At 38.5% G+C, this 12,717-nt stretch overlaps 1 protein-coding gene across 1 annotated transcript in view; it reads left to right on the top strand.

The window, feature by feature from the left end:
• The window catches only part of DPYD (dihydropyrimidine dehydrogenase), a 927,694-nt gene that overhangs the window by 892,893 nt on the left and 22,084 nt on the right, over positions 1-12,717 (top strand). The window contains exon 21 of the mRNA XM_086391370.1: positions 9,901-10,044. Within this exon, the coding sequence (XP_086247496.1) occupies positions 9,901-10,044 (144 nt within the window). The remainder of the gene's footprint in view (positions 1-9,900; positions 10,045-12,717) is intronic.

The following is a 12,717-nucleotide window of genomic DNA, read 5'->3' as shown; positions in this document are numbered from 1 at the left end:
GTTAAGTAATTGGCACATAGTCACATAGCTAATGGGTGTAAAACTGTGATTTTAATGCAAATTTGACTTGTAAATCAGTATCCTAACCACTATGCAAATGTTGCCTTTCTGCTTTCACTATGAAGCATGAGTTATCATTGCTTTTGACTGCCATAGACGTCAGATTTTTGATCATAAGTTGTCCACTTAAATTTATCAGGTTAAACTAAGAGTTACATTTCATTGATATCATATATTTTGCAATGTCCAGCCCCAGTGTCCCAATTTGTACCACAGGGCACCATATAGTATTATGATAATGTAATGTACAGATGGCCCTCTCTGTTTCTTCTTGTTTTCCACTGTCCAAATTTGATAATACCATGAAATATTGCTTAGTACTATATCAGTGATTAAGTATTACAAGCTATTCATGGGGAAAATCCAAGTTTCTAAATGTAAGCCACATTAAAGCAGATTATGGAACAAAATTCAGAATCAAACATAAGCAATTAATTGCTGTCATAATTGAAGGAAGGGAAGAAGAAAAATTAGTGTATTCAGACAGAACAGAACAGACCTCTCATTTCTGTTTCCCATACTTTCTTACATCACACTGAGCATGTAGTGATTTAATTAGGGTGTGTTAGGCAATGGCATCCCACTCCAGTTCTCTTGCCTGGAAAATCCCATGGATGGAGGAGCCTGGAAGGCTGCAGTCCATGGGGTCGCTGAGGGTCGGACACGACTGAACAACTTCACTTTCACTTTTCACTATCATGTGTTGGAGAAGGAAATGGCAACACACTCCAGTGTTCTTGCCTGGAGAATCCCAAGGACGGGGCATCCTGGTGGGCTGCCGTCTATGGGGTTGCACAGAGTCGGACACGACTGAAGTGACTCAGCAGCAGCAGCAGGAACACACTAAGAGAACCCAGGCTCCCAACCATTGTGCTCCTACATTTTTATTTTAGGTATCCAAAAGTACTCATTGCCTTACTGAATTTTGTTAAAGATTAAATCTTGGAAAGTTTATTCTCTTCACTTTGTGTTGATCATTGATTGAGATTAAATAGTTTTCCAAGGATCTTCGTACACAATGCCTTTATTTTCTTTTTTATATAATTTTTAGAATAGATTTTTATAGATCTGAGCATTACAATATTTGATACATATTAGACCATTTTGAATTTTCTGAAGGATTTATGAATTTAAGATAAATGTCTGCTAATTTTTCTTTCACTAAAGTCTCTCCAGTCTAGTTTAAAATCTAAAAGAGACTAAAGACCAAGTGTATTCATTTTTTTTTTGTCCCAAGCATGTACCAACGTGTCAGATATCCATTAAAAATTTAAGTATTTATTGAATTTGACTGAATAAAGTGGCATTATATTAAAATGATTTATTATGGGAACGTAGAAAAGATGAAGCGATAATATGAATTGGCAGAAAACAATTTCTAGTTAATTGGAATGATAAGGGGAAAGACAGTTATATAGCTTTAGGAATAGTTAAACAGTTCCACACGAATTAAGCACAGCAAAATAAAAATGATTCTCAAGACCTTAATCTAAAAAAAACTATTTACTGACTTTATCAGTTCACATTATCCACAGACCCCCAAAGCAAACTCTCATTTTTCAAAACAACCCTACCTTTGCCTACTTAATTATCAGTTACATCTAAACCTCATATAACTACTGTCTTTCCCCTTATCATTCCAATTAACTAGAAATTGTTTTCTGCCACAATGCCTTTAGATAACAACAAAACTAGATATGCTTGATATATTATTCAGTATGACACTAGCCCTAATGAATGACAAGAGATACTTATAAAATTACTAGCAATGATAATTATACACATTACATATAGAAATTACTCAACCTTTAATGTAGCAAGGGACACTTCCTTGTGCAGAATAGGCATTTGATATTGTGTATGTTGACTAATGGTCATCTGAGTTAAATTCACCCATTCCAGTCCATTTCAGTTCGCTGATTCCTAGAATGTCGACATTCACTCTTGCCATCTCTTGTTTGACCACTTCCAATTTGCCTTGATTCATGGCCCTGACATTCCAGGTTCCTATGCAATATTGCTCTTTACAGCATCGGACCTTGCTTTTATCACCAGTCACATCCACAGATGGGTATTCTTTTTGCTTTGGCTCCATCCCTTCATTCTTTCTGGAGTTATTTCTCCACTGATCTCCAGTGGCATATTGGGAACGTACTGACCTGGGGAGTTTCTCTTTCAGTATCCTATCATCTTGCCTTTTCATACTGTTCATGGGGTTCTCAAGTCAAGAATACTGAAGTGGTTTGCCATTCCCTTCTCCAGTGGACCACATTCTGTCAGATCTCTCCACCGTGACCCTCCCATCTTGAGTTGCCCCACGGGCATGGCTTAGTTTCATTGAGTTAGACAAGGCTGTGGTCCTAGTGTAATGAGATTGACTAGTTTTCTGTGAGTATGGTTTCAGTGTGTTTGCCCTCTGATGCCCTCTTGCAACACCTACCATCTTACTTGGGTTTCTCTTACCTTGGACGTGGGTTATCTCTTCACGGCTGCTCCGGCAAAGCACAGCCATTACTCCTTACCGTGGATGAGGGGTATCTCCTCACCGCCACCCTTCCTGACCTTCAACGTGGGATAGCTCCTCTAGGCCCTCCTGCACCCGTGCAGCCACAGCTCCTTGGACGTGGGGTTGGTCCTCCTGGCCACCGCCCCTGGCCTCGGGCATGGAGTTGAATTTAACTCAGATGACCATTATATCTACTACTGCGGGCAGGAATCCCTCAGAAGAAATGGAGTAGCCATTATGGTCAACAAAAGAGTCCGAAATGCAGTACTTGGATGCAATCTCAAAAGTGACAGAATGATCTCTGTTCATTTCCAAGGCAAACCATTCAATACCACAGTAATCCAAATCTATGCCCCAACCAGTAACGCTGAAGAAGCTGAAATTGAACGGTTCTATGAAGACTACAAGACCTTTTATTTATTTATTTATTTATTTTATTTTTAAACTTTACATAATTGTATTAGTTTTGCAAAATAACAAAATGAATCCATCACAGGTATACATGTGTTCCCCATCCTGAACCCTCCTCCCTCATCCCTCCCCATACCATCCCTCTGGGTCGTCCCAGTGCACTAGCCCCAAGCATCCAGTATCATGCCCAAAAAAGATGTCCTTTTCATTATACGGGATTGGAATGCAAAAGTAGGAAGTCAAGAAACACCTGGAGTAACAGGCAAATTTGGCCTTGGAATATGGAATGAAGCAGGGCAAAGACTAACTAACAGAGTTTTGCCAAGAAAATGCACTGGTCATCACAAACACCCTCTTCCAACAACACAGGAGAAGACTCTATACATGGACATCACCAGATGGTCAACACCGAAATCAGACTGATTATGTTCTTTGCGGCCAAAGATGGAGAAGCTCTATACAGTCAGCAAAAACAAGACCAGGAGCTGACTGTGGCTCAGACCATGAACTCCTTATTGCTAAATTCAGAATTAAATTGAAGAAAGTAGGGAAAACCACTAGACCATTCAGGTATGACCTAAATCAAATCCCTTATGATTATACAGTGGAAGTGAGAAATAGATTTAAGGGCCTAGATCTGATAGATAGAGTGCCAGATGAACTATGGAATGAGGTTCATGACATTGTACAGGAGATAGGGATCAAGACCATCCCCATGGAAAAGAAATGCAGAAAAGCAAAATGGCTGTCTGGGGAGGCCTTACAAATAGCTGTGAAAAGAAGAGAAGTGAAAAGCAAAGGAGAAAAGGAAAGATATAAACATCTGAATGCAGAATTCCAAAGAATAGCAAGAAGAGATAAGAAAGCCTTCCTCAGCGATCAATGCAAAGAAATAGAGGAAAACAACAGAATGGGAAAGACTAGAGATCTCTTCAAGAAAATTAGAGATACCAAAGGAACATTTCATGCAAAGATGGACTCGATAAAGGACAGAAATGGTATGGACCTAAAGAAGCAGAAGATATTAAGAAGAGATGGCAAGAATACACAGACGAACTGTACAAAAAAGATCTTCACGACCCAGATAATCATGATGGTGTGATCACTGATCTAGAGCCAGACATTCTGGAATGTGAAGTCAAGTGGGCCTTAGAAAGCATCACTACGAACAAGGCTAGTGGAGGTGATAGAATTCCAGCTGAGCTATTCCAAATCCTGAAAAATGATGCTGTGAAAGTGCTGCATTCAATATGCCAGCAAATTTGGAAAACTCAGCAGTAGCCACAGGACTGGAAAAGGTCAGTTTTCATTCAATCCCAAAGAAAAGCAATGCCAAAGAATGCTCAAACTACCGCACAATTGCACTCATCTCACACGCAGGTAAAGTAATGCTCAAAATTCTCCAAGCCAGACTTCAGCAATATGAGAAGCGTGAACTTCCTGATGTGCAAGCTGGTTTTAGAAAAGGCAGGGGAACCAGAGATCAAATTGCCAACTTCTACTGGATCATGGAAAAAGCAAGAGAGTTCCAGAAAAACATCTATTTCTGCTTTATTGACTATGCCAAAGCCTTTGACTGTGTGGATCACAATCAACCGTGGAAAATTCTGAGATGGGAATACCAGACCACCTTATCTGCCTCTTGAGAAACCTGTATGCAGGTCAGGAAACAACAGTTAGAACTGGATATGGAACAACAGACTGGTTCCAAATAGGAAAAGGAGTACGTCAAGGCTGTATATTGTCACCCTGCTTATTTAACTTCTATGCAGAGTACATCATGAGAAACGCTGGACTGGAAGAAACACAAGCTGGAATCAAGATTGCTGGGAGAAATATCAATAACCTCAGATACGCAGATAACAACACCCTTATGGCAGAAAGTGAAGAGGAACTCAAAAGCCTCTTGATGAAAGTGAAAGAGGAGAGTGAAAAAGTTGGCTTAAAGCTCAACATTCAGAAAACGAAGATCATGGCATCCAGTCCCATCACTTCATGGGAAATAGATGGGGAAACAGTGGAAACAGTGTCAGACTTTATTTTTCTGGGCTCCAAAATCACTACAGATGGTGACTGCAGCCATGAAATTAAAAGAAATTAAAAGACGCTTACTTCTTGGAAGGAAGGTTATGACCAACCTAGATAGCATATTCAGAAGCAGAGACATGACTTTGCCAACAAAGGTTTGTCTAGTCAAGGCTATGGTTTTTCCTGTGGTCATGTATGGATGTGAGAGTTGGACTGTGAAGAAGGCTGAGCGCCGAAGAATTGATGCTTTTGAAGTGTTGTGTTGGAGAAGACTCTTGAGAGTCCCTTGGACTGCAAGGAGATCCAGCCAGTCCATTCTAAAGGAGATCAGCCCTGGGATTTCTTTGGAAAGAATGATGCTGAAGCTGAAACTCCAGTACTTTGGCCACCTCATGCGAAGAGTTGACTCATTAGTAAAGACTCTGATCCTGGGAGGGAACGGGAGCAAGAGGAGAAGGGGACGACAGAAGATGAGATGGCTGGATGGCATCACCGACTCAATGGACGTGAGTCTCAGTGAACCCCGGGAGTTGGTGATGGACAAGGAGGCCTGGCATGTTGCGATTCATGGGGTCGCAAAGAGTCGGACACGACTGAGTGACTGATCTGATCTGATGTTGACTAAATTACAAAAGATAGTGTAACTAAGTCATAGGTAAACATGTTTTTTATAAAAAGTTGTAAAAAATTTGTAAAAAAATTAATTATTAGTCGTGAAGCATACTATATCATTTACACTTAATTTATTCTTCAATCTGTCAGTGTGTACACACACACACAGTATACACACACACACACACACACATATGGATTTCAGGTTTTTACTGAGTGCAAAATATATATGCAATTTGTAACACATATATATATATTGCACTCAGTGTATATATATATGTGTGTGTGTTTTAACAGTATATGAAATATATATATTTATATCACACTCAGTATAACTTGAAATCATTTTATCTTTTAACTTATTACCTTTTGGTTATCAAAGAAATTACCTTTCTTGCCCTCATTGTTTCAAATCAGGTAAGAGGATACGATTAAAAAATAGAGTTGATCTCTTACAGCACCGTGCTGCTGCTGCTGCTAAGTCGCTTCAGTCATGTCTGACTCTGTGAGACCCCATAGACAGCAGCCCACCAGGCTCCCCCATCCCTGGGATTCTCCAAGCAAGAACACTGGAGTAGGTTGCCATTTCCTTCTCCAACACATGAAAGTGAAAAGTGAAAAGTGAAAGTGAAGTCGCTCAGTCGTGTCCGACTCTTCGCAACCCCATGGACTGCAGCCCACCAGGCTCCTTCTTCCATGGGATTTTCCAGGCAAGAGCACTGGAGTAGGGTGCCATCATCTTCTCCGTACAGCACTGTAGACCTGTGCTATTAGCCAACTTGCTGCCATTCTCATAAAAAATATGCAATTTAAACTGGGAGATACTAGTGCTTGCTTCTATTAGAAACAAGAACCCTCTTCTGCTTCATAATATGCTCAATTACCTTTAGATTGATCCATGAATAAATTATAATCCAAATAGACTTCTTTACCTTAAAGCTTTGCTGGCTTAAGGTATCCTTGTTGATTCATTATGTTGTCACTTTTCTATCGGCAATGTAATGCTTTTAATATCTGGATAGAGACAGTTTTAGTGTGAGATACTGTTATCTTTAAATGAGTAGGATTTAGCTTTTCTGGTGAGGACAATTTCATCAATGATGAATCCCTGGAGAAACTATTGAAACAAAAATCACACCATTTCTGAGCTTTGTTCAGCTCATCAGTTACAAAGCAGCTTTTGAGAGTCCTAAAGAACTTTTTCTTTTGTTTAAGAAATATAGCATGACGCTCAAACCTCTCACTTGGAGTTACCGCAGGCTACAACTTTTTCTGCAAGAAAATAATGAATGAAGAGGAAAAGCTCCTGCTGCTGGCTCTGTCAGGGCCTGCTGCTTCTCCTCCTGCAATAGGAAATCAATTAACTGTATGTTCGGGCAGAGATTTGAGCTAAATGCTTTATTAATCATCACTGATTGCACACATATACAGTGGCCCACTATACTTTCACCTTCACTCTTTCTTATTTTTATTTTGCTCTGGTTTGTCCCTTTGGCAAGATCTAAACACAGACATATGCCTAAGTGTAATATATGGTGCTCAGATGCAAGGGGCAATTGATCTTTTTTATTTTCAGAAAACTTAACTTTTCAAATGTTCAGTTCTCGGCTATCTTAGAGGCATTTAAGTATGAGCAACATAATAATAATTTTTTAAAAGCACTGAAATTTCTTATACTAATGCAGAAAGCAAAATGACTATAGCAACCTTGAAGTTTTGGAAACTGCTCCTCCAACACTTCAGACTCCATGTGGCAGTGAGAAACCACATGCAAAGAGACCCTCATTGATTTGGAGATAAATGGCGGAACATCGAAGGGGCAGTCAGTGATCTGTGTGGGTGTGCTGTCAATTTAAAGAAAACTTTGACAAGAGTTTTCTTTCTTTTCCACTGTTTTCTTCAACTAACACACAGAGAAAATCCTGTAAGAATCTTTATGTTAAATTGAGAACCTCTCCTTAGGATAAATTATAAAAGATTAACACATTATAATTATAGCACTTCTAGTCATGAAAAGGCTGCATTAGTTAAATATGGCAAATATGGTCAGCCACTGCAAAAAAAAAAAAAAAATGCACCAAATAACAAGTGGTTGGTGTCTGTGCAAGCTGTATTCTATTCTGTAGCAAACAATTTTTCTATTATTATTATTATTACCATTATTGGAACAATTTAAATCATCACAGTTTAAATGTAACTACTTTATTTCTCTTTGGATAAACAATAATTTAAATGGAAAAGAAATATCTCCTCTGGTCTATGTTTAAAAGTAGATTAACAAGTTCCAAGAATGATTTCTTTTGAATAACTTTATAGAACTTTTAGGTGGAATGAGACAGTGTTGAATAAGATAAGACCCTGTCAAGGAAGAGGATAATGGTTCAGATTTTCATAAAACTCGCCTTCCTCATGAGGGATCTGCTAGCCTCAGAGGTCATGTGTTTCACACTAACAAATCTTGATAATCTTCAAGGATGTAAGATTAGTGTGTGAGTGTCCTTGATGTAGAAGTGTGGTGAGAGTGATATTCTGACAAGATTTGTATCAAGTGGACATGCATTCACCGCCTTCTGAGGTGTTATCAGAACCCTAAGGGGTATTGGCACCAAGTGTAATCCCTAACGCCTCATGTGCCAGGGGAAAGAGTCATTTCGGTAGAGGATACTCTAAGCAAGCTTGTCTTTTCTATATTAAAGGGCCCTAAATATGTGATAATATTAAGGATTTGTTTTATACTGTATGTGTTTTAATAGCACAGCATCACTTATTTTATGATTAAATAGATACAATATATCCATATATTCTCTCCCTCCATCATATCATTTCACATATTACTGTAATCATTAAATATAGTAATTTAGGAAAGCATTAAGGTGCAGAGATGAAGTGTATAGTTCAGGTTTAATTGTATGTAAATTAAATTGGCATTCATAACATTGTTTCTATTTGCTCGACTTGACATAATTACAGTAAATTGATAATGGAAGTAACAATCATAGATAGTTACACATAAGTATTTTCTGCCAATATAAATTTCCAGTTGCAGTTTGGCTGAATTGTAACATAGTTTAAGTTTGGTTTACCTACCCAATTGACATCTCTAAAGGACCAGAGAACTCACTTTCCTAGGGCATTATGCAACCTGGCAGGTAGAGGCCAGTGTTTTGAAACAACTATGATTTTGTACCAAAGTACTTGCTAGGTCAGAGATCAGTATGACCTTGGAGTGCTGTAGTTTTCCAAGCCTTCATCAGCGAGATAAATGTGCTTTATTCTGCAGGAGAGGTGGGAGGGGGTTATTTTTGCAGTCTTAGAAAAGAGGCCTAGCAGTTCCAGGTTACAAGCAAACACGTAACATTTGGAATTCAATGGTGCCCATCATCAGCAGTATATGTCAGTAAAAGTGAAGATCAAAGGTTCTAGAAGAGAAGGACAAAGTGAAGAGGAAATAATTACAGGATAATGAATAATAGGAGGGCATATTCATGTTAACTTGAAACCACTTAGCATTTTTCCATGACACCCAGGTATCTTTCTAAATGAACTTTGTAAAGTACAGTTGAATAACCTTGAGATTTAAAGCTACATAATGTGATTTTGAATACTGATGGAGTTTGTTTAAGCAATGTGATATTTCTCCTGCTTTTCGTTTCTATTTTTGCCACCTTCATGCAAATAAAGTTTATTTTCTGTACAGAGAAATCAATATTTTTACCATTCTGTTTTTCAGCTATTCCAGTAGACTGCAATAAACATTAGTTACAATCTTTAAAGAGATGTAGTAAGAATTTGAACATAATAAAATAGAGATACAGATTAGAACTTTGGCAAAGTATCTTTGCTATTGACAAAAGCATTTGTCAGAGACTGGGCTGTGTCTATACTGTGCTAAAAACCTGATGAAAAGGAAAAAAACCATCAATAGGTTTCACCTTCTGTCTATATGAACTAAACAAATTGTCTAACTAATAGCTATTGTTTTAAGTGAGTGGTCTGATTTTACCATTGTGAATTTTATTCTGTTTTTAGAGATGTATTTTAAATTAACATTTGTAACACATACATATTTGGTAAAGGTATTGTGATATTGTGTTCTTTTTAATAATTAATGAAATCTAATACCTAGAAGACTAATGGTCCAAGAATGAAGACCTTGTTGCAGTTTACCTGAACCAATCTCCAAACACACATTTTGTTTGTTCATAATATTTATGTGTTTATATTCTCACATTTTTCTATTCTGTGAAGTAACATGCTTTCTTATTTGTGTGTTTTCCTATTAGAAACTGCCAAGCTTTGGACCTTATCTTGAGAAGCGCAAGAAAATCATAGCAGAGGAAAAGTTGAGACTGAAAAAAGAAAATGTGACCGTTCTACCACTTGAAAGAAACCATTTTATCCCAAAAAAACCTATTCCTTCTGTTAAGGTAAAGATTAAGCTGTCCGTGTGTATATATATATATATATGTATATGTATATGTATATATATATATATATATGTCTGTTTTACTGTTTGCTAAATCACTTCAGTCGTGTCCAACTCCGTGCGACCCCATAGACGGCAGCCCACCAGGCTTCCCCGTCCCTGGGATTCTCCAGGCAAGAACACTGGAGTGGGTTGCCATTTCCTTCTCCAATGCATGAAAGTGAAAAGTGAAAGTGAAGTCTCTCAGTCGTGTCCGACTCTAGCAACCCCATGGACTGCAGCCTACCAGGCTCCTCCATCCATGGAATTTTCCAGGCAAAAGTACTGGAGTGTGGTGCCATTGCCTTCTCCGATTTTACTGTTTAGTTTGTGTTTATTTCCTGCTTAAATACATCACTGGTTTTGTTTTTAAAATATATTGAAAGTTTAAAAAATTTTTGTCTGTGATGATAGGATAGCCTCTTTTGTATGCATGCATGCTCAGTTGCTAAGTTGTTTTTGACTCTTTTGCATTCCATGGACTGTAGCCCACCAGGCTCCTCTGTCCATGAAATTTCCCAGGCAAGTATACTGGAGTGGGTTGCCATTTCCTCTTCCAGAGGATCTTCCCATCCTGGCGATGGAATCTGTGTCTTCTGCATTGAAAGCAGATTCTTTACTGTTGAGCCACTGGGGAAGCCCCGCATGATCAATATGCACCATCAATATCCATATGATAGCTTACATTGTAGAAAAACTTTCTCTGGTTCAGCCTGGAAAAGTCTGTTCAAATTTGGGTTTTAGAATTATTTTCTGGATAATATCAAAAATTATTATTAAGATGGAATTATGTGTGCATTATATTTCTTGTTTTCCTTCAACTTTTTCATATGAAAGAGATGTAGATTCACATACAGGTGTAAGAAATAATACAGAGAGGTCTCGTGTACTCTTTACATAGTGTCTGCAATGTAGCATGTTGTAAAACTGTAGTACAGTATCACAACCAGGAAAGTGACAGAGATACAATCTACTGATCTTATTCACATTTCTTCAGTTGTACTTCTCATTTGCATGTGCGTGCATACATGTGTGTTTAGTTCATGCAGTTTCACCCCATGTGTAGGGTCCTGTGCCCTGTGTGCACAACAGTCAGATACAAGATTTCCCTCAGCATAAAGATCCCTCAGCTTGCCCCTTTATAGCCACATCTACTTCACTCCTGCCCACCTCCCTCAAGATGGAATTATTTTAAAGCAATCATAATGAAAAAAAGGAGGCAGGGCGGTATTACAGGCCCATATTCTCTCTGAAATCACCATCACTGAATGTGCTTTGCATTCACTGAAACCAATTCTTCTCTGTTCAGTGACTGTCTACTCCTACATCCCCATTTTCTGGTTGAAGCATCAGTTGAAAAGCTTGGTCTTAGGAGTTTTCTGGAATTCCTCTGTTACCCCTCTTTTGTAGTCAAATTGGAACCCTTAAAAATATCTTGTACCTATGAGAGAGAAAAAATGTGCCCTATAAAAAAAGAGTGGAATTTTGACTTGATATTGGGAGGGTTAAATGATTCAGAGTCCTGAAACGAAATATGGAAGTGGCTGAACACAAATTCTACCAGCACTTCAATGCCATAATTCCAAATAAAGTGAACACTTGGGACTTTCAACAATAAAATAGCCCCAAAGAGTCTCTTGAGCTGTTTCCTTTAAATTTTTTGTGTGCTGCTAAAAGGATGATGTGGACACAGATGGTTAAGAAGAAGCTGGATCCTTCAGCTCTTCACAACTGCCCCCCCATGTTTGACTATAACTACTGTATGATTTGGGGTTAAGGGGGAATTGTGGGTCTATTTCTCTAGTTAATTAGTTTCAAGTAAACATAAGATCTCCATCTTTTCTGTATGTATAAAAGAATCAAAAGAAAAATATTATTTATATTTGAAATAAAAGAAATGCAATGTAAAAGCATTGCAACTTTTCCCAGTCTTCCATTCCTTCATAGCATCCAGTCCTCTCACTTCATGGCAAATAAATGGGGAAAAGTGGAAACAATGACAGACTTTCTTTTCTTTGGCTCCAAAATCACTGTGGATGGTGACTACAGCCATGAAATTAAAGACACCTGCTCCTTGGAAGAAAAGCTATGACAAACCTAGATAGTGTATAAGCAGAGACATCACTTTGCTGACAAAGGTCTTTATACTCAAAGCTATGGTTTTTCTAGTAGTTATGTACGGATGCGAGAGTTGGACCATAAAGAAGGCTGAGCACTGAAGAGCTGATGCTTTCAAATTGTGGTGTTAGAGAAGACTCTTGAGAGTCTGTTGGACAGTGAGGAGATGAAACCAGTCAATCCTGAAGGAAATCAACCCTGAATATTCATTGGAAGGACTGAAGCTGAAGCTCTGATACTTTGGCCACCTGATGCAAAGAGCCCACTCATTGGGAAAGACCCTAATGCTGGGAAAGATTGAGGTCAGGAGGAGAAGGGGGTGACAGAGGATAAGATGGTTGGATGGTATCACTGACTCAGTGGGCATAAATTTGAGCAAACTCCGGTAGATAGTGAAGAACAGGGAAGCCTAGTGTGCTGCACTTCATGGGGTTGCAAAGAGTGGATCACAACTTAGCAACTAAACAACAACAAATTCCTTCAGGAAATGTAGAAGCAAAACAGAAAGAGAACAATA

The sequence above is a fragment of the Bos grunniens genome, chromosome 3 (assembly GCF_055505025.1).
Source record: "Bos grunniens cultivar Pamir isolate PY7600 chromosome 3, Bosgru_T2T1.0, whole genome shotgun sequence".
Classification (NCBI taxonomy): domain Eukaryota; kingdom Metazoa; phylum Chordata; class Mammalia; order Artiodactyla; family Bovidae; genus Bos; species Bos grunniens.
This window is presented reverse-complemented; position numbering and strand designations above follow the sequence as displayed.